This window comes from Anguilla anguilla, chromosome 12, assembly GCF_013347855.1.
Source record: "Anguilla anguilla isolate fAngAng1 chromosome 12, fAngAng1.pri, whole genome shotgun sequence".
Lineage (NCBI taxonomy): Eukaryota > Metazoa > Chordata > Actinopteri > Anguilliformes > Anguillidae > Anguilla > Anguilla anguilla.
In genome coordinates this window covers 21,663,741-21,686,805 of record NC_049212.1, presented here as the reverse complement: position 1 = coordinate 21,686,805, position 23,065 = coordinate 21,663,741, and the positions used below count along the sequence as shown (strand labels likewise).

The following is a 23,065-nucleotide window of genomic DNA, read 5'->3' as shown; positions in this document are numbered from 1 at the left end:
GGGCCCACAGAGTTGCAGCGTTGCACATCTGCACACTTTGTGCAGGCGTAGACGCTGTCTTCAGACCGCGTGCAAGCCCAGAGTGACAATATCCAGTCATCACATCACTTAAATGGTATACATTAGCATGAATTGAGTTCATTGACACAGCTACCGTTTGCGTTAATAAAACAGAAAAAAATGCATGAGAAAAACTTAAAAATATAACTCTATAACTTATAAATCCTCCACCTGGTAAAATGTACATCAGTTTACCTTTTCTCAAAAAACTGTCAGAAAATGTGCTGCTGAATGAGTATTTATGAGGCTTAGCTCAAACCATTGGCTCACTGAATTATCGCCCCCATCAGGTTCTTGACTTCCAATTGCAGCCTCCCTGTCCACTAGTGACATATACCAGAGTTCACGCTGCGCTACAAATATGATTCCACTATAAATAAAATGATGATGACAAGGAAGCACAACACGGCCTTAGAGCTAATCTATGATTGTTCAGCAATCTAGCAGCTTGAGCGTTCAGGGGGAAGCAGAGCAGCGCAGCGCAGCCAGGCTCATCCTGCCAAGAAGAGTGCCTCAATAAATCTCACAACAGTCCATCTTAATATCCAGGACAACTCGACATTCACTGCCACTAATGCAACATTAAAGGCAACAGCGCTGTTTATTCTAACATCTCAGAGATGCGGATCACCCGGCCGAAGAGAAGAGCACTTGTGCGCAGGGCATACAAAATATGACTGGATGCATTAAAATTAATGGCTTGAGGGTTCGGGCTTCAACCGCTCAGGTGATTAGTGTGGAGAGCTGGTCAATAAACACTGGCAACTTAAAGGAGAAAAAAAATGATATTATTAAACTGGCTTCTCTGTGCTAGCTTTAGATTCTTATACAGGGTGGGTAAATGTCCCAGAACAGTGAGAATGACTGAAGTAATTTGTTCATTACAGAACAAATGAAGAGAGCAGTTAAAGGCTGCAGTGAACATTATTATTTTATTTTTTTTAAATGTTCACATACAAACAGGTTCTCCCCAGGTTACTGATCAAACCAAACAATATATAATGAGGTCCAATTTTAGAGATTGTATACAGGTAACCAGAGTCCAGGGCCAGATATAAGGGAAGCATTAAGCCAGGTTTAAGCGCAACTCTCCATGGCTTTGAACAGAGATTTTTTACCTTCCAACCTCAGCTCATACAAGTTTGTGAAATAGGAGCTTGATGTCAGTTAATCTTGTGATGTACTTAAACTACTCAATTTCACAGAAGCTGACCAAGTTTAAAAACACCTTGCTTTCACAAGGCTTTCTCTCTTGTTTAGGGGACATCTGTATGCTTTTACAGCACTTTAGGTGGTTCTTAAGTATATTACTTAGTTTCTCTGAATTGGAAACCATTCTGTGCTTTTTATATTACTGTGGACACACACACAGCTAGTTAAAAAAAACATATCTGTGCTTATGTGGCCCATGCTGAAATATTCCCCTTTTTCAGTGTGTATTTTCTGGAGGTACATACATTAAATCAGCCCCCACTCAGAGCCACAGTGAATCCTGACTCCTCTTCAGAGCGCAGTCTGACAGAATGATGCACATCTCTACAGCCACAACTCCCTCTGTTGGCATTCAGCCGCACCTGCCTGGCATCGCTCTCCCATGTGATCGCGTCTCTCCTTCTTCTCTGACATCATCTTTAGCAATCAATACCAATGGAAATAAGCCAGCCAGTGAAGATCACACAGCCTCAGCCCAGACGCTTAAAAAAACTCACGTGGAGTAACATGACCTCAATTTCTGGTCTTAGTTCAAACCCTGATCTTAATTACTTCACTGGAGTCACTAAGTCATCTTAAGACCACTAGTGCTCTGTGCAATCGCTCACTAATTGCAGTGAAACATTCAACCTTCAGGATTTCGGATCAGCAAGGCCAAGAGTGGACAAATGCGGTCTGTCCTTACGAAACCCCTACTCGGCCAGGCAAAGGGTTAAACCTCCAGAAGACCAGACAGGAATGAAATCTCAGTTGAAAATGCCCGTTCACACACTGGATGAAGAAGAGCATAAGAGATCACACCTCTGTGGGAGACGTATGAAAGAACCAATCACGGAGCCGATGAGGAGCACAGCCAGGAGGGCAGGGTCACTGATTGCCAAGGAGCGCCGTTCCCGGTACCTCATTCCGATAGGTTAAAGCCCGTAATTCAGCGGCAGTGGCCGATGATGGAGCGCCACACTTCACTCAGAATCAGCGGTGCATGCATCGGTTTTGTAACCGCAGTGTAAAGTTTGAGTGATGAAAACAAAACTCTCCTCATATCATGATGACAGGACTCTCAATAGTAATTATCTACATTTGCAGAACATTACACCCCAGACATGTGTTCAGCTTTTTATTACTTTTTTAAAACACCATGAACGTCATTTAAAAATATTACGGCAATACTTTTACGTTTGATGTGCATCTATCAGTATCCCAACATTTACAAAATAAAGACAAAGAGGACGAGTTAAGAGCAGTGTCCCAGCGCATCAGCTGGCAGCCTTAGTGCAGTCAAAAGGCTTCCACCACTGGGCAAACTCCAGAACCTTCTTCCGCTGGTCATCAAAGTTCTCTCGAATTGGCTTCCGCCATCGCCTGGGCTCCAGGTCCAGCATTCCCCCGATAATCTCCTAACGAATGGGAAACAAACCCCACAAGGAATAAAAATGGGAAAAAGAAACATACAAACGGTTAACACAGTCTAATTTTCACTGGGGAAACAACCCAACTGGACCCCATTCTAACTGTTCAAAAGGGCAAACTATGGGCCCATACAAATTCAATGCACTCCCATGGTGCTGCTCAGCGGCCTTAGAAAATTGCGTACCTTTCCGAAATAATGAGGGAACTTCTGCTCGTTCTCTATGACGTGAGCAAAACCACCTTGAAGCCCAAAATCCACAGAGAAGTAAGGAAGACCCTTGGGAATCTGGAAAAGGCAAAGCACTGTAAATCTTTCACACCAATTACCACCCCCTCCCCTCTGCAAAAAAAGAGAAAATTCTTGTCTTAAAAAATACAAGAAGCCAAATTCCATCAAAAAGCAGACTAATACCACAGTGCTTCCAAAGTGAATTGATCACTTTCTCTAGTATAATCTAAAATGACCTAAAGGTCTCTGGACTACACTGCAGACAAATTATTGCAAGGAACAGGAAAGCTATTTCATGCTATTATATCGCCAAAGTGCACTTCTGACTAACCATACTCTCTGGTCCTGTTGACAGAACACAGTTTGGTGATCAATCTTACTAATCCCATGGATCAATCAACTCCCCGCCCCCCGCCCCCCGCCCCCCCCCCCCCCGGCTCCCCAGTCGTCTCATACAGTCTAAAGAGTTACAGTTCTCACGTTTGTTTATAAATCATCCATTTAGATGTAGGAACAGACTTTTTGTCTTTCTTCTGAACCTTTTCTTAAGCTTTATGTCATAAAGCTAAAGGTGGGGTGATCGCAGATTGTTCTAAATGTGGACCCACGCATTATATAGTTACTGTACCTGACACGTTATGAGCAACTCCGCTTTGTACAGCTTTGTAATTAAACATTTACCCAGAACAAATTTGTTCACTGTGTATATCCAATGCTGAGACTTGGCCGATAGCTTAATTCACTTAGAGTGTGATGTAAAAGATGACTCAGTGCTTCTGTGTAAACAGTTTCAGCGGTGTCAGCAGACAGTCAGGGACAGACGGGCTTTCGCACGGCTGTGCCCGCGGCCTGACGCAACGTGAAGCCGATGTGACAGCGAGAGGTCAGAGGTCAGAAGGCCGTGAGGGGCTGTGAGAGTGGAAGGCAGGTCACGTGAGCAAGGTGAAGGCGGTTTGTTCACTGTGGCTGAAACGCGGGGCCGGGGTGGGGAAGATGTACTCACGGCTCGACGAATGTCTCTGGAGGAGAGGTCCACCACCTTCTTGTTCATGGCCCATTCCTCATCGGACTCCATCAGAGCTTTCTAGAGAGGGAAAGCGTCATTTATGGGTTAGTGCTAGACTAAATGGAAAGGTTTAAGTGGTGTTGGGGGTTTGAAGAGGGGGGCATTGCGAGGTAGACAGAATGTTTTTTTTCTTTTCATGTTTTTGGGGGGGTATGCTAAAATGTGGGATAGATGCTATTGGGGACGGATAAGTGGGGAATAGGGACAGATGGACATTCGGGGATTTGATGGTTGTCATCTCTTAGATGAGTCTCAGGCACCTAAAGTCAGATACCCGCCCACATTTACCAACAGTCTTTTATAAATGACTGGCCTTTCAGAGCCCCAATTAAGCAAAAGCCGTAATGATTTCTCTCTGATACGGATAATCTGCCTAGGACAGTAAAAATTGTGGATTATAAGCGTGAGTTAATATAAATCATCAGAACGGAAGACACTGCCAAGACAAACAAAGAGATTGTGGTTTCTGATGGGGGGCGGTGTACGGCTAATGTTCTGCCCTCTTACTGTTGCAGAAAGAGAGTGGGAAGGGGCTTGCAGGAAGGAGGAGGAGTCTGCTACCTTGAAGTAGATGGGCGCCATGTCACCCAGCTCTCTGGGCAGGGGAATGCACTCATACACCATGTGCCGGCGGTTCTTTGGGTTCCTATGCGTCTCCAGGAACACGCAGTCCTGGTCCTGGTCCTGGAACATCTTCACCAAGGCCTTGCGGAACATCTGCACAAAGCACCGACAGGACAGACCACCAGGGAAATTTAAATCGAGATTTTCGTACGTGAGGAGCGAGAGGGACGATTGTTCACTCTCTGGAACATCTGACATCAAAGACGCAGCGCGAAGCCATCGCTCAGCACTGTGTGTGCAGTGTGTCCCATTGACCATACGACCCAACAGCTCTAGTCTTGACCAAAGGTTTGACCACTGGTTCTTTCTGTCAAGTACATTTTATTTATTTATTTATTTATTTATTTATTTATGTTTAAAAAGGAGAACAGGACAGTCTGCTCTCCTATCATATTTGCTGCTTTATTCATACAGGTAGAAAGCAGGCAGTGTAATGGATAGGGAAGGGACTACAGGTGAGCAAGTGCATTGGCAGAGAACAAACCCCCACATGCGCAGAGGAAATCGCATGTGGCCAGCTGTGTGTGTGTGTCTGTGTGTGTGTGTGTGTTGAGTGCGACTTGTCTCTGGGTTTTAGTGTCTGTCCTCTATCTGAATGCAACTAATGCAGGGCTCTAAATTACGACAATATTATCGCATTCGCGATTAAAAATTGTACTGTTCGAAGATTCAAAATATTCCGAATCGCACCTGTACGACAAGTACTTTGGCTCAATTGAGTTTTACCATTATCTCTGTTAAACATGAAAGCTCAGAGTTCAAAATGATTTCTCCACTAAGACGGACAATAATGTATTATGGGAGATGTATTTCAATCTGTCAGTACCATTCGGTAGCGTGCCCCATGAATGATACTGATACTTTAGACCTAGAATGCCTGCCTTACAATGCGAGAGATAGCAGCTTCCCAGCAGTCTGCCAGCAAGATGAGAAAAAAGTGTGTTTACCCAGAGTAGCTGATGGGGTCCCTTTTTATCGTATTACGCTGAAAATGTAGCCCTCTCGTAAACATTTGTAATATTTGTCATTGAAAATAAGGAATCTTAAGATTACGATCGTAACAACGATTGATAATTTCAGAAATTATTATACTAAAATGTTTGTGATTTATTTGTTCACTGAAGGATAGATATAATTGCAAAAAAAAAAACGTGCGGTTCCCTTCAAAATCTGGTAGAACTGAACAAATACAGAGGAGTAGGAGGCCCACCTAGAGTAGAGTTTGTTTCAATTCTACCAAAGAGGGCCACTTTGTATGTAGCCTAGTTCATATATTCTTGGACACTGATGGCCCAGCCATAACTATTTGCAACAATACAGTATAAACTCTGGGTAAAATGTTTTAATAGAAGAACTTTCAGGCAGTAATGATTCATACATAAATGGTTTGATATATATGCTTGCACGTCACTCATGGATCTTTGTTTTATAAAGCATACCATGTAATTTAATAATGAAACTTTCCTCCGTGCTCAAATTTTGTGACCTTACTAGCACTACTGCTACTTTACAGTGCTGTAATGCCCATATCGCTTTCCCCCTGTCTTTCTATATTGTTATTGTGTCTCTAAGATGATGCTGATCTATGAGTAGGCCTTTGTGTGTGTGCTGTGGGTGTGTCTGGCTGCCTGTAAGTCGATCTCTCTCTCTCTCTCTCTGACTTTACTGTTAAACTGGTTTCTCTCTCCATTTCTGTGCGCCGGGCCCGTCTTTTCATGCTGAGAGTTGTAATTAAACGGGGCTGCTGTCCTGTGGATACCAATATCCAGACGCATCGCTCTCTGCTGCAGAACCATCTAATTACGCTAATGAGAGGCAACCCTCAGACAGGAACAGGAAACACAATCAGACCGCAGACGGATGATCCAGACCAGAGAGCACAAGCGCTGTGGCTCAGCACGCGCGCGCCCCGGCCCGAGCTCGCTGCGTCACATGATATCCGTCACGGCCCAAGCACAGGATGCGATGCTGCGGGCCAATGACATCACGCCGGGAGAGACGGCCCCAGCCGCGCGCGAGGAGAGGGGGGGCGGGGGGGTCAAACGGGGCCAGGGAAAGGACAGGAGGGGCGGAGAGCGTGGGGGTAGTCGGGACTGTTTTCGGCAGGAGGGCGGCCGCTGACCTGAATCTCGGCCCACACGTCCTCGTCCAGGCCGGTGGCGGCACAGTGGTGGTGCAGGGGGGCGATCAGGCAGTGGCCCTCAGCCAGGGACACACAGTTTGGCAGGCACAGGTACACCTGCAGGAACACAGAGACACAGGTAAACCTGCAGGAACACAGAGACACAGGTACACCTGCAGGAACAGAGACACAGGTAAACAAGCAGGAACAGAGAAACGCAGCTGAACCTGAAGGAACAGAGATACCCAGATAAAACCTTGTGGAAGAGAGAGATACACGTAAACCTGCTGGAACAGACTCACAGGTACACCTTGTGGAAGAGAGAGATACAGGTAAACCTGCAGGAATAGAGACACAGGTAAACCTTGTGGAAGAGAGAGATACAGGTAAACCTGCAGGACGGGACAGTCACACTGCGCTAGCCAGCAGACCGACCGATCCTCCAGCCCCACAACCCCACAGAGGGCACCTTCCCTCTCTGTGTACCACTTATTCTTCACGGCGCATCTGATCGCCCGTATCAGCAGAAGAAGGAGCTGAAGAAATGAGATAAAACCGTGCACATGTCCACCAGCGGGCCCCTGATGAGCCCGGCAGAGACGCATCACGCATCGCATTCAGCTCGCACTTCAGCTGGAGATTATTTTTAGCGACCGCAGGCTCGGCTGCAAAAGGCAACTAGGACCCCGCCACAAACCGGAGCTTTCATCTCTGACCTGGAGTGTTCCGGGAAACTCCAGCTTTCATCCTCCATCTTTGAAGCCCTCCATCTTTTAAAGCCGAGAGTCACGATCGCACTTCTGCCCGTGAACTCTCCGGGCTTCTTTATTCCCGGCACTTCCTACCTTTAACCGGAGAGGAAATGACTACCTCCATTATGAGCCATCTTTTCAGATACACAACCCGCCATCTGGGTGATTCAATCTACGCTGATGTGCTGAAAAGGCTCTGCTACACTGTGCTGTAGCCTTGAAAAAAAGAGCTGCTGATCTGTTCATTCCAGTGTGCAACTCCAGATCCACCTCTTTATTGTTCTCTCCTTCCTCCATTCATCCCTTCACCTCTCTCTGATTCCCCTGACAGCTGGAGCATTGTGGAACAGACAAGGGGGGGAGAGCAATTCCCCGCCCCGTCTTATCTCGCCCTCATCTTCGCCCTCCCCTTTTCTCCCAGTCTCCTTCAGTCCCTCCCTAACTGCCTCTCTTTATCGGTCATCAGATTCCTCTCTCCTCCCTCCCTCCGTCCGTGCGTCCCGTACCTTGGCTCCGATGGCGATGACGAGGTGCTTGGGCAGCTCGGGGCTGTCGAAGCAGTAGGGGCACTTCTGCATGCAGGAGGCCCAGCGCTGGTGCTCCTGGATGGCCCTGCTCCTCTGGCGCTCCTCCTCCTGGCCCGAGCGCTCCCTCTGGGCCGCGCTGGACACAAACATGTCGTCCAGGGTGTAGTTATCCCCGTCCTGCTTCCCCATCATCTGCGCACGCACCAAAAGGTCAGAGGTCAGAGGTCAGAGACGGGAGGGGTCTGCGGTTACACGCACATTTCCCACTTCACAGTCATTGGTCATTACGCCAAAGGGATTTCGGTTTGAGTGCTGTTTCGCTGCTCGGAGCCTATGTGTTAAATCCTATATATATGCTACGCATACTTAGTTAAAGTGTACAGCTTCTTCCTGACTGACATGCAGCCGTCCCATCCTCTACAAGGTTTCATACAACTTTTTAGGGAGCTTCCATCGACAGGAATGCAGGCCAGAGGGTTCATTAAAAGAGAGAAAAAGGAAAGCAGGCTAGTGCTGCGTGCCCATGGTAACCAGGCAAGATGTGGGGGAGGCGTGTCTCCTCACCCCGGACTTGGATGATTGACAAGTCTGGAAGTGGTGTTGTTTAAGTACCGTATGTAAGGGGTGTGTGTGTGTGTGTGTGTGTGTTGGGGTGGGGGGGCAAGGGGTGGTATAAAAAAACAGAGGTTCCTGGAAACTCATAACTGATTATACACCTCTGTATTTTTTTCTATTCACTTTTCGTCATTCCCCCCACAGGGGAAATACTGAACATAAATGCTAGCTGAGTCAGTTTAAAAAATAAATAAAAATTTGCATAAGAGATAAACTGCTAGCTCACAATTTTAAAAATACAACAGAAATCTCTCTTCCCAATAAAGAAAAGATCCCATTAAAGAGGAAGGCTGCTGTGTCGAGGTGAGGAGCAGTGCTTTTCGTTTCTACTGTCCTGACAGGAATCCCCAGGTAACCTGTGAACTCCTCAAATCACACTTTAATTACACCAACCACCTTTTACAGCAGAACACAACAGAGCACAGGAATCCAATTAAAACACAATTATGGCAAAATCATTCATGAGAAATGCAGAGAAATAAACAGCTTGGAAAATTCAGACGGATTTTCTTTTTTGCAACAACCCCAAGCAATTAAGTGCCCCGAGAGGTTCACTAAAGCCAAGAGGACGAACGTTACAGCTGACTTTGAGGCTGTCCATATTTAAAAATCATATTTATAGACAATATCCCATGGTAACCAAATTAATATTTATAGAAGATATTCCCTGGCTGTGGACCTACAGTGGAGCTGAGGAGACAGCATGGCTGAAAGCTAAAGGTGTAACGTTTGTCGCTTTAATTTTGAATCTCCATGGCAACGCTGACGTCCTCGGAGTTTATTAATAATGCCTCCCCCTGAAGGATTTACACATATTATACACATTAATATCTTTGATTATTTGAAAAACGAAAAATAATTTTTCCTCCTGGAATTTGCCAGTTTGCATTTAAACGTAAGCCTCTCCTCTCGCGCTCTCCAAAAGCACCCCCCCCCCCCTCAGATCAAACGTGCCGGAGCCATTACACGCAGCACGGCTCCTCGCGTCTGTTTGGCTAAGCTCTCGTGGACAGGAGGCCCAGAGCTGGGCAAGAAAGGCAGACTAATCACAGGCTGCGTGCTCAGTGTGTCGTTTAAAGAAACGTTCAGCCCGTTTCTCCCCCCCCCCTTCCCCCCCAGGCCGGAGACCACAGAAACTCGCGTCCGCAGCAGACGGCGACCGACGGGTACGAGCAGCCGACGGAGCCCAGCGGCCCGTGTCCCGCCTGCCCCGCCCTCGTCGCTGGCTGAGCGCGAGGCGAGGGAGTCTTGTAAAACAATCGGAGACTGCGCGTTGGAGCGGTGCCCCATGGTCGGAGAGCGGCAGATAACCTTTATTTGAAAGGCCAGCGTCTGACTGCGCTGTCTGATACGGCCAAAGCTGGCGGAGGTTAATGATATATAAATCAGGGACACCTGCTGTGCTATCTGGCATCTGAATACACAAAAGAGCAAATAAAAAATAAATGAAAAAAAAAAAAGATCCTGTTGCTTGGGCAATGGAAGGGCTATGAAACAGTCACTTACTCATTTCCCTCCCCAATCATCTCCTGTTGCTAAATAGCCCCTCTCTACATTTAGCCTGCCCTGCCCACACACACACATACACATACACACACACACACGCATGCACACGCACACGCACTGTGCTGTAATGAGGTCCTGAGCATGGGTGCTGCTGCTGTACTTTCAGCTCCAGAGGGGACAGCTACTTTCACTCTGAGAAATGAGGGCATGCTTTCCCAACACAGGGTGATAGGGAGAAGCACAGTGTACTTGTTCTTATTGTTCTGCAATTTACCAAAGTGACTGAGACGTGCACGCATACACACACGCACACACACACACACAGCTTCAGACGAGGCTGACGAAGAAAGAGTGTGAAAGAGGAGAAGCGCACAGTGTTCATGGTATATATGGACCCAAGGAGCGGTGCTGAAGCTGTGCTTATGAACTCCCTCCCTGTGACACTCAGTCCAGACCATCTCCTGCCCCATATTCCCAGCCCAGCAGCATTAGAGTCCAAGCTGTCTGCCCTGTCTCTACGCATACGAACACAAACAGGAAATCACACTTCCGTCAGGAGAGGGTAGTCATGCTCATGGCTGTTGCCGTTGCTGAAAGCTCTGAGAATATGAAGATGTTGCTTTGTAGTAACGTTATTTAGTCTGAATGCTTCAACACCAGCCATACCAAAGCCAGTAGAACCTTCTGTAAGTATCCAAAATATCCTTCATCACAAACTGTAAGAACAAAAAAACCCTTTAAGTAAGTCCTAGCTGTTACTCTTTTCTCCTTGCGCATTATGCTATTTACAGCGCTAAAGCTATAAGAGAAGAAAACAAATGCTATCAGATATAAAAAGATTAACCACTCATTAGAGATTCTTCCAGGAGAAAGTAGCCAAAAAGTTTAAACACACCCAGTATCAGGATCACAGCCACTGGCTCCTAGCACACATGGGCAAAATTAGCATTATAAGCTAACTGAATAAATGGTTAACTGACTAGTCGCTACACAGTAGCATGGCCGTAGAAAGACTGGCCGGAAACTGGGGAAGCACGGGTCAAAGAGTGGGACTCGTGAGCAAAATGCCACCAGGTTTAATTTAGGAAAGAGGACGGGGTTGCGTTCAGAGATGTATGTGAATAAACAAAGACGACGTGAAAAATGAAGAGAGCAGCCATGCATAGCAGCCTCCATTTAACATGAATTATCACCAGAACTACACATGATCCCAAGCTGCCCTGCGGATAGCCGAGGGTTTCTCCTGAGCTACAGAGCGCAGCGCTGGGGCGCACGGTATGAGACGCACGGCGACGCGCGACTCCCGTCCTCCTTTTCTGCCCGTCCTCGGAGAGACCGCACGGCTGGGCTCTCCACTTTCCGCTTCCCCAGATCAGTAAATCTGCCGCACACTCAAGAACACGTTTAAAAATGCAAGCGACCGCGGCCTCCCCAGATAAGGGCCGTCGGCCGAATGCATAACGCCCCATGCAGCCGCCCCGCTAACCCCTCCGCTCAGCTCCCGGTCCCCGCACAGTCACAGGGACGCACTGACCTTGGCCGCCATGCGGGAGTAGAGGGCGTTCTGGTCCTCGCTGGTGGTCATCTTCTCCCTCCGCACCATCTCCCGCAGGTCCGTCCCGTCGTCGTCTTGGAAGTAGCGCACGCGCTCCCCGTCCCGGTGTGTCTCCATCTGGGGGGGGGGGGGGGGGAGGGAGAGATGGCGTCAGGCTCGATCTCGTCTCAGCTGTCAGAAACGGGCCCCAGGTGACCGTGGAAAACCGTGTGTGCCCTCGGCCCAAAAATAATAAATGCATTTATAGAGCAGCGTAAATAATTAAACTGGTGCTCAGACAGTGGACTGGTCTCGATATTAATGACATCTTAAAATGGCCTCAAATCATTTTCATGCCCTCAATATTTAAAGGACCCCTGAATTTAGTGCCGTCCCATTTGTTGAACTGAAATGATTCATACAGTACAGGTCATGAAGAGGCGCCGCAGGATTTGATCATTTTATTCATTTTTCTATGGTGTCAATTATTAGGGATCCTTATGGAAAAATACCCATCAGGACAGTCTGGAATTGTGCTTAAATACACTGCATTATCTTCAAAATGGCAGGCGGTACTGCACCCATTACTGCTAAATGGAATAAACAACGCACCAAGCAACTTTTTTCATGCTACCCCTTTGTTCTATAATGGCAAATGGGGTCTATGAATCATTGTAATATTTCCTTTAAATATATTCATAGCCCATTTTTTAGATTAACACTTAAGAGTTCTGCTTTTCAAAATGGAAGCTAGACTGTGCCTTATTGTGCAGTACCATTTGGTCTAACACTAGTGCAACACAGCTTGCTAACTAGATTCTAACCACAGCCCCCAGACCCTGCATTCATCCTCTAAAATTATAATGGGTGACACTGGAGATGCAATTTGCAGTTCCACTTGCCTTGATTTCATTATAATGATTAGAACTCATTTCAATAAATCTGAACATTTCCATTTGTGACAAAGTCAGTCAGAAGAGCTGAGTCAGACACATTCATACATATGAATGGACACGGCTCTCTAAAACGATTGGCTCAGAACCTTGACTGACACAGCCCGAGCTGGTATGTTTCTCTGTAAAAGGTGAGCCCCATGAGAAGGGGGTTTGATTTCCATGACGTGGTCCTTTGACAGGCGGCATAAAATAAACACTGTTCTCCCACCATATGGGTCAGTCTTGAAATTTTTCCAAATCCGTTTTAAGATTTTCTGGGAAAAATTGGCCTCTTTGGAAAGAAAGATGATTCAGGGCACGCAGTATTCACAGAAAAATAGACCAATTTTTCACACTACCCTGGGCTCAATTTTAATTTGACAATTATGTGTAGCACCTCAAATTACTTGTAAAGACTCCTATTTGAATGGGGGACTTATCTATAATAAAGCATTACACCAACTGTGACATTAGCGTAGCGCTGAGAAGGCAAGAACACAGATGCACTAATAGTGTAACAAATAAATTTGATTTGTGGTTTGATGCCAGATTTCAAAGACAAAACACTCCCAGTAGATGCGTCTGGAATACAACAGAAAAAAACAAAGCAAGGCTATTTTGGTAAATATTCAGTACTTGAGGCACATTTCTGTACAGTTAAAACACTTCATGACAAATCATGATAGTTATGGGTCAAGGATAGTGAGTTATATCTGAACAAAGCCAGGAGAACAAAGCCAAAACAAAGCCAGGAGAACAAAGCCAGGGGAGACTGCGCTTCCCTAAATGAATCCAGAACGATCTAATTCACCATTTGCAATTAGGTTCCTAGGAAAATGTGAAAACAACATAAAACATTCACAACAAATAAATAAATTGCTACAAAGTGTGATTTATGGAAGTAACTTTGTCTGTTTATAACCATGAATATATTTCTTCCAATTGTATACATAAATATATATTTAAACTAGAAATAATATTTAAATATTTAAAATTGAATAATCAGGGTGTCCAACTGTATCTGAATACGGGCTTGTGTGGGTGCAGGTTTCTGCGCCTGATTCTACTTGTCTTGGTCTTGCTCAGAGAATATGATTAGTTCATTTGTTGAATCAGGTGCTGCAGTGCTAGGCCTAAACAAACACCTGCATCGGGTCTCACTGGATAAGACTGGACACCCCTGCTCTAGATGGGTCACTAGGAATCATGCCTTTTTTAGCAATTGGCTATAGCAGATTGCACTTTGTTTGTTCCTAAAACATTCAAAATCTTTAAGGTGAAATGTAACTGTCACATACCCATTGATTTCAGCAGCAGAGCAAAAAAGTTTGTGAACAGAGAGCCTTAAATGATACTAGCAGTAAAACATGCTGAAAACAGTAAATGCTCCTGCAATTAGTTCCCTTATGTTTCCAATTAATCAGCGCTAACATAAAGTTTCCCAATGAATGATAATGATATAGGCTACCACCAGTCATATCATACCTTCACCTTAAAACACAGATTAAGAGCTGGTATTTAGTCATTTTAGCTAAACTCACACTAACTTTCATGAATACCCGTTTGCATTTTAAAATCTACCGAAGTTATGCACATCAAACACCATGATGGATAAATGTTGTATATGTTTCCAGAAGTTACACTGTTCTCTGCAGCTGACAAGTAACCCTGATAATGAAACGGCAGAAATGATCAAGAGATTCGGAGGAGAACACCTGTCCACACGCCCCGAGTGTACATGTGCCAGTGTGAGGGGAATGAAGAAGGGCACGGGGGTGTGCATCCTTGCTGGAGACAGAGTCGGAGAGAATCTCCCCACTCTCAGCCACCTCGTAAACATAATGAAAACACAAGAGCAGAGGAAATTGATTTGAGTGCGAAATTTATATAAACTGAATGAATCCCAACGGTGTCGGCAGAGAGACGACTGTGTCAACGCCTAGCGTGCTCAGACAGGTTATTCAGTCTGCCTAGTCCACAGTGCTTCAGCAGCACGCACGAGCGTGTGCACTCACACACACACACGCCTGTGCGTGCACACACTCACACACACACACGCCTGTGCGTGCACACACACATACACACACACACACACACTCACACACACACACACACGCCTGTGCGCGCACACACACACACACACACACGCCTGTGCGTGCACACACACACACACGCGCACACACACGCCTGTGCGCACGCATACACACACACACACACACACACGCGCACACACACACACGCCTGTGCGTGCACACACACACACACGCCTGTGCACGCGCACACACACACACACACGCCTGTGCGCACACACACACACGCCTGCGCGCACACACACACACACACTCGTGCCTGTGGACATACACAGAAGATGACCATTTTAAGTGCAGTGCCATTTACAATTGCACAGGGATATATTTCAGCAAGATCTCAGCTGAAATGGATGCTGAAACTCTCAGATAAAGACTTGAATGTATTTTCAGGTTTGTATCAGATTTTTATTCCTTGTGAAGTTGTTTACAGATCCACGGATGTGAAATTAAATTAGCTGGCTCTATTTCGTGATAAAAATTAGCTGCCTTTGGCCCAAAAACCAGATGAAAAACAAACAAATTGATCGAACAAACACAACGACACAGCACCAAAATTATACTTGAAGAGCAACAAGATTACATTTGAATTGGAAAGGAAGTTCCAAGTCATCCAAATGCAATGTGGACAGATGGACGAGTCTGCCCTTTCCGTGGGCAAAATCAGACTAATAATTGTATTTATATGGTCTGAGTGCCATCTCTGCTGCATAGAGTAAAACCCTTTCTGGAGTAGAGCCAGCCCGATAAAGACTTGGGCTGAAGCTTTGACACACAGCACCTCAGCACTGTCAGAGAGCAAACAGGAAGCATGTGTTCCAGAACAGCCAATGAAAAGACCTGCCAATACCGGAGCTGCGGGGCTGACGGTGAACACTGAGTTCATGGATTACAATGAAACATCTTTTTTTTGCATGCCTCTGCCCAACCCAAACTGTACTACAGACACTATAGTGAAGCCCCTGGACAAAAGCTCAAGATAAATATCATTTATGCTTGCTTCAGGTTGCTTCAAAAATAGCAGATGGTAGCGAAATGCACGTGGTGTTCTCCAAGTCAGAGAGCGGATCTCTCAGACATAAATCACTTTTGTAGAAAACACAGTCCGGACGCATCCAAACGAGGGCCCCCTGTACACATTAACCTTTGCTCTCTTCAGCTCCTTTCCCACTAATCGGCAGTTAGCAACAGGGCGTGTGGCAGAGGAGCTCGGGGCTGGAGCCAAGGCCCCTACATTCCGAGTGCAGCTGGAGCTTCAGGCTGAGGAGGAGCTAAACACAGAAATGCTGGGGGGGGGAATCAGGCTACCCCCCTCTTCCACGTCTCACCTCTGCACAGGCAGGTGCTCCATGTCACAGTGGCGTCAGGCTCTCGCACGGCGGCCACGACAGCAGCACGAGCGCCGCGGGTAAATGGCTACGGCTGTGCGATGTGGGAATCCTGGCAGCGATATCAATAACCGCCATTTCAAACTGTCATAATGGCCAACGCAGACGCCCATGCCTCCTTGTTTTACATTACCGCACAAATGCAAATGCCAAGTTTCCACATTCACGGAAGAAGCAGATCAGCAGAGACATCAACTCTGATAGGAAAACTGTACCAAATTATATTTGCAAATTCCAATTTGCTTCCTTGTTTATTTCGCAGAGAGCACGAGTCTAGAGAGCTGCTGAGCATTTGCATAGCTCTGCTTGCGAGTTTGACTGGAAAAAAAGACAAATGAAAAATAAACAAAGAGGTTTGCTCATGTCTATGTTCAGGGTACTTGTTTGAGTATGACATTTTCACATAATTTACAACACCAGGGGCACATACAATGCATCACCTCTCTGGCACTTGTATGTCATCAGCCCATCATACTGGCTAATTCTATATCTTAGCTTACTGGCCAATAATGATAAATTAGCTTTAAGATATTATCTGCCGATATTATTGTGCACCTCTAGTAAATTCTACATTGACTATGCAGGGCACTTGATCAGTTCAGTGCAGTGCCCATCCAAGGGTGCGGAAGCATCTGAAAGGAGGACTATGCAGCCTCTCTGGTCTAACAGCAAATGCTAATTTCAAATGAGTATTTAGTACACCAAGAACAGTTTAAGAGGAAGTAGTGCAGGTTACATCTATGACAGCAGTGGCAGTATGTGGCATGAATATACTACCATGTGCCACACAAATCCATATCTCAAGTCAATATGATTTACGCCCCGAGCCTGTCATTAATTACCATGCTGGAACTCCGGTACAGAGCACTTCTGATAATTTGCTGAGTATGACACACAGCCACCCGACACTGAGGGCATTTGGAGACGCATCAGAGAGAAATATTCCTGCTGTCACTCTTACCGCCTTCTTCTTCCTGCGCCCTCCTCTGGGCTCCAGGGGTTCCGACGGGGCATTGACGGGCCACGCCCGGCCAGCCTGGTCCGTCCTGAAGAGAACCACTTCCTGGTCTTCCTCCACGCGTCCCGAAACCTGCCCGAACACCAAACGCTGGTCAAAACACTGAAGAGAATCCTACAGAGCAATCCAAAACTGCAGCTCGGTAAAGTGCAATGACTCGTTACGCTATTTCGTGCAACACAATTTCACACTTCGCAAAACAATCGCATCACTATTAACAAAACCTTACCCCGCACAACCAAACAAAATGAAGCACGATACAGCCAAATACACTTTACACCTCAATCTAATATAGAATTCTATATAATGTGTAGAAAAATAATGCCACCCAACATGCCATTTGACCAGTGATAATTCAAGACAGAAGGGGACATGATTGGACCTAAATTCACAAGTAACATATGACTACTTAATACAGGTTGCGACAATTCCATAAATGAAAGAGCAAAATTGAATTAAGATTCTGTGTAATGAATCCGTGGTCAGACATCGGTAAGAACCCTGTTTAAGCGATGAGCCTTTTGAGACCTAATTTATTACGCCCTCTGCAAAAGATTTATCAAGAAAAGCACCTGAGTACTCTTCCTGGAAATTGAGCCCTCAAGGTGCATTATTCCTTCTAAGGAGAATAATGCTCAGCATTCCTATTTAACTTCCCAGAATCGGGTTTGAAGTCATGTCTGACAAAGGAGAGAGGGGGAAAAAGTGAAAGTAGGCCTTCGTAATCCCAGTGATGATTCATGGGCGCCCATACGTCACTAAAGACGGTCGAGAGAATTATATAGGCCAACGACTTCTTGAAACATCTGTGGCCTCAAAAGTTCTTTCCGCTCTGAAGTACTTTTATTTATGCGAGACCTGACAGCAAACCGTTTCAGCCATTCATATGCATATTAGAGCGAAAGAACGCCACTTAATTACGAAGGAGGTAATACAGTCAGAAGCAAAACAGTCATATTTCTTTTGTCCCGTTGGGCCATGTCGCTGCGGCTGTTGGCCATTCAGAAGCACAATGCGGTAAACCTGGGATCTCACACTCAGTTCTCGGGAGGCCACGGAGTCTGCTGGTTTTCAGTTCCAGCACTTAAGCGCTTAATTAAAGTCATACGCACGTTGTTTCCAAGACCTAAAATGGCTGCTGATTGAAAGCACACCACAAAACCCTGCACAGACTGTTGCAGACAGTGGAGCCCTGGACTGGAGTTTGAAAGCCCTGCTGTAAAGAACCCAAATGTGACTCCCAGCATAGAAAACAATTCAGAAGAGGCTGAAAAGAATATCTGAGTCATTACATTTCTCATTAATAAAATGACTTAAATTATTTCGAAGAAAATATTTTGTAAGACAGTAAATTTTCCCCATGGTCAGCAATCTAATTAACTACCCAGACATTATAGTGAACAGACTACTTACAGTTCTGACTATCTCATACTAGGTAGGTTAAGTACATTTTCCTCAGAGAACAACCTGATAAGGTACTGACCAAGCTTTTCTTTACAGCTAGACAGTCTAACAAATCAGCTCACCTCCTTTAAATAAATCAAGCGGTTTACAGTAAGGAAAACTAGCTAGCAAAGGCTTAATAACTAGCAATACACAGCTTGCCTGGGAACCAAAAACAGAGTTAACTGTTGATCATTAAATGGGAGGGGTTTATTTAGCTGTTTTGTGGCCTAGTATCCAGCACTTCGGTATCCGTGTAAACAGAAGAATACCAGAGCTTGGCTCTATGTCTGTGGAAGACAGGCGCTTTAATGACAGATTCAAATTGAGCAAGCTGCCTGGTAATCTGCAGCAAGTCATCTGTTTTGATAAACTGGCGCAATCACATCATCATCTGACATACATTTGGCTAACAAAGAACATTAATGCCAGAGTAAATAAACGTTAATCACGGCACAGAACTCAGAGCCTAGTATTTATACAAACACTCAGGCAAAAATGTTTCTCCGGAACAATTCTCTGAACTCTGGCTGTGGGAAGTGAGAGCATACTGGATTACAGAGGTCACCATCAACACCTCACTGCCAAACACATAAATGGATTCACCCTCTGGTCATTCCATCATTAAGACAGGACTCTGCACACAGCCCTGAACACTGGCCAGAAACCTCACATCTGTCTGAATGTACTTCACTCCCCTGATGCTATAGTTCTTAAGTAACCCAAGTTAATTTGGTTCTCTGCCAAAAGCACTCGTACCATTTTGTTGAACATAAATATTTAAAACTGATATTTACAAAGTGTAATGCCAGCTTTGAATGAACTTTCTTTTCAGTGAGTGTTGATTGGATGTTCCTAAGTGGCAGTTTCATTACAGTTTACAGTTTATTGGTGGATACTTGAAGTTAACAGCGTGATCTTCGGCTGAACCTCCATTTCTGCAAGCCATCGAACATGCTAACTGCAGAGATACAAATGAGATGCTGTCAAACTGCATGTACAAGAAATATCTTTTGATTCTAGTTTCTTGAGTGCTATTGTGTACAGCATGTAACAGAGATATGAGCAGAAGGAGCACCTCTTCAGCACTAGATCCTGAAGGTGGACATGCATGAAACCTTGAAGAATGGGACTTTAGTATCCACTTTGAATTTCCTGTTAGCACATTAAATATACAGCCTCATGGCATTGGCTTTCCATATGTTTGGTTTGTGATGGTGACAGTGCAGAGATATTTGTACTCTGGATCTTGCTCTGTGTTAGTTCTGTGCATAGTCACTGGTTGAAGATCCAGACTAGTTCCATTGGTTCATCAGCATTTACAATGATCCAGCTGTTATTAGAAGCAACAGCGCCCCTTTCCAATTACGTCAAGTAAAAATTACTGACCAACTGGTATAAACCTGTAGTGGTTGATTTCAAGTATTTAGGCACTGTATTAGATACTAGACCAAGCTTTACACCCAACTCATTTTCAAAAAGGCTATGTAACGTCTGCATCTTTCGAGAAGGCTGAACGGCTTTACTGTAAGCAAAGATACTCTAGATTTGGTTTAAGTCTCATCAAAAGTGTTCTACCTACAGTATCTCTGCTTAGTGCGGTGTTCTGGGGGCTAAGACCTCAAGGTTTGTGAATGTGGCTGGAAAGATCACAGGGAAAGCACAGAGACAGTCGTCTGAGATGGAATGGGCAGAAACCCCAGCAGATCTTGGGGGACTTCTCACATCCCTTCGTCCCTGAATTTGACTAGTTTGATTCTGGGAGGCGTTATAGGATACCCAGGGCTACAAAGAACATTTTTAAAAACTCTTTTATCCCACATGCAATCTGCCCTATTAAATCTTAACCTCTGAATCCCTACCTCATCACTTCTTCACTTTGATAATCGGTGTACTTGAAGCTCTGTTGTGCCTTGTCTTTGTGCTGTGTTTATACATGATTGTTCTTTTTAATGCAACCATGATGAAGCAAAACAAAAATTTCTATTATAGGATCTATTACAAAAGAAAACCGTTTATGGCACAAGCTGCTCTTCAGAAGCAAAGCTGCACTGAATTGCTTGTGATTGATATGGGGAACAATGGGGCACGAGGCAGAAGGGTGTTTTAGGTTTTTTTGACCTGGGGAGTGCAATTCTTAGAAGTCAGTGTCCCTGAGATCAAAAATGATGTTTCCCCACATCAGATAAATAAACATCAAAGGACTTTACTGTAAAATTAGCGCTGATTAACAACAAAGTAAAGCAGCTGTGTTTTTGCCCCTTTGCATATCCAGTGAAGTCTTTCCCCCATGAATCAAAGGGAAAACATAAGCGGAGTGTCAGGTCTGTGTCAATTTGAATGAGTGTGCGCATGAGTGTGTGTGGGTGTGGGTGTGTGTGCGTGCTTGTGTGTGTGAGCATGTGTGCTCGTGTGTATGTGTACGTGCGTGTGCGCGCATGTGTGTGTGTGCAAATGCACTTCCCTCACCTTGCTGTTTGGAACTGAGGCAGGGCCCTTCTGAGCTCTGCTCTCCTTGGCTTTCCGGGCCGACTCCAGCTGTGCCTTCAGCTTCTCCACCAGGGCCTGTCACACAGAGAGACCACCGCCTGTCACCCTCCTGCAGAACCACCCCCACAGCCTGTCTCTTACCTGCATACCCACACCCACTGTCTGTCACTCTCCTGCAGAACCACGCCCACTGCCTGTCACTCTCCTGCAGAACCACACCCACAGCCTGTCTCTTACCTGCATAGACATACCCACAGCCTGTCACTCTCCTGAATAGCCACACCCACTGCCTGTCACTCTCCTGCAGAACCACGCCCACAGTCTGTCACTCACCTCCAGAACAAGGCCCAAAGCCACTTTCAACAAAGACAATGTGTAAACCATCATTTTTAGGGAAGGGCAACTTTAAAGGGCGTCCCACAGTTCTGCATGGTATTGATTAGCACATATCCTAGTAATCAAATGTAATTAAAGTTAATTCATTCCAGCCTCAGAGAAAATGTTTGCAGCAGCAGAAACACATCGCGGTTCAGGCTAATGAAAGTGAGGACTCTGATGTTGGGATCAATCTGTACCACACGTACACGTACATCCATGCCGTGAAAAAGCGCTCGTTTCGGGTGGAGTGAACAAGAGGCAGAATTTAGTCCATAATTAGGCTCTAGGTCAACAAAAACAAAGTACGAACAAAATATGATCTTAAGAATATAATTTGGATAAAGGTTAAATATGCAGAGAAGGCATTAGGCCAAAATTAGCCGTTGCCAAGTTGAATGTCTTCAAAAGGCATCATCTGCAGCGCAGCTGGGCCTCACTGGTCACCTCCAAAACAGAACGCTGATTAGATCTGTGGGGAAGTGACCCTGACAGACATCCATAATGATTCCTGCTGTTGCAGAGCCGTGGGGCACATCAAGCAGCGAGGTCATGGACAGAGTGAGACCCAACTGGAGGGACCCGGACGGGACGTTCTCATCAATCAAACGCGGTCCCACCGCCCCCCAGCGTGCGATGACCCCTCCCTCCCCTGGTATCAGTAAAATACTTTCCCACGTCCCTTTGGAAACCGCTGGATGTCATTCGGTTTACTTTCATCTTCACAACAAGCAGAAAAACCAAAAAAACATGAGTTCCATGCCTGGAGGGACAAAGGACTTGTCTGACCTGCACTGAGGACAGGATGTAGAGCAGGGACACTCAAATCTGGTTCTCGAGGTCAGCAACACTGCTGGTTTTCTCTTCTGTCAGCTGGTCCATAGTCCAATAATGTCACTGATTGGCTAGAGATAACATTCACCTGGTGTGTCAGGTCTAAATCAGTCCCTGATTGGGGGGGAGGAATGAACACCAGTAGTAGTACTGGCCATGAGGGAAAAGGAGTACCAGTGCAGTCTCAATACGGTCCCTGTGATTTATTAACAAGCTAACGGTTCCATCTGCACATTCTTCATCTACTCACATCACCATGCATACTGCTGCTTGTGTGCACGCTCATCTTTTCCTTTTATGGGAGCAGGATGTGGCAAAGATTTTGAAAAATTAACTGTCGACATTGGTGACAACTGGCTATTTCCAGGCAACCTCAAAAAGTTTTTATCAAAGTGGGTCTGCAGAGAGCTTACAATTAAAGCCACACTCAAAATGGCCAATGTTTAGTTTCCTAATATTCTCTCAAAATGGCTGAGGGCTGAAATACCTCACTGCATTACTGCATAGTGCTAAGGACAGAGAGAGACAGAAGGCAGATGTAAGCTGACTGTAATCACAGAAGTGATCTGGGAAGTGAAGGCACAGCCTTCCCGGGCCAGCTGAACTCTCTCACCCCCTGGTCGCTGTCAGAGGGGGAGGAGCTCTGCCGGTGACCTCACCGTGTTTCCCATCAGCTCGGCCTTCACCAGCTTCGCCCCTAATTTGTTCATCTCTTCATCGCTGAGGATCTGGACATCCTCCTCCTCCTCCTCCTCACTTTCTGAGGCTTGGGCGGGGCCAGAAGAGCTTCTGTGATGCAGGAGAACAGAACAAATCAGTGTGAAAGGGGATGAGTGTG

At 45.7% G+C, this 23,065-nt stretch overlaps 1 protein-coding gene across 2 annotated transcripts in view; it reads right to left on the bottom strand.

Annotated features, from left to right (window-relative positions):
* Positions 1 to 978: 978 nt before the first annotated feature.
* cwf19l2 (CWF19 like cell cycle control factor 2) overlaps positions 979 to 23,065 on the bottom strand; it is a 49,307-nt gene continuing 27,220 nt past the window's right edge. For both annotated transcript variants that reach the window (XM_035384495.1, XM_035384496.1), the window contains 10 exons: positions 22,887 to 23,016; positions 20,998 to 21,093; positions 17,029 to 17,157; positions 11,658 to 11,795; positions 7,982 to 8,194; positions 6,724 to 6,840; positions 4,539 to 4,694; positions 3,915 to 3,995; positions 2,867 to 2,968; positions 979 to 2,669 (listed from right to left, as the gene is read on the bottom strand). In XM_035384495.1, the coding sequence (XP_035240386.1) occupies positions 2,529 to 2,669; positions 2,867 to 2,968; positions 3,915 to 3,995; positions 4,539 to 4,694; positions 6,724 to 6,840; positions 7,982 to 8,194; positions 11,658 to 11,795; positions 17,029 to 17,157; positions 20,998 to 21,093; positions 22,887 to 23,016 (1,303 nt within the window). In that variant the 3' untranslated portion in view covers positions 979 to 2,528. The remainder of the gene's footprint in view (positions 2,670 to 2,866; positions 2,969 to 3,914; positions 3,996 to 4,538; positions 4,695 to 6,723; positions 6,841 to 7,981; positions 8,195 to 11,657; positions 11,796 to 17,028; positions 17,158 to 20,997; positions 21,094 to 22,886; positions 23,017 to 23,065) is intronic.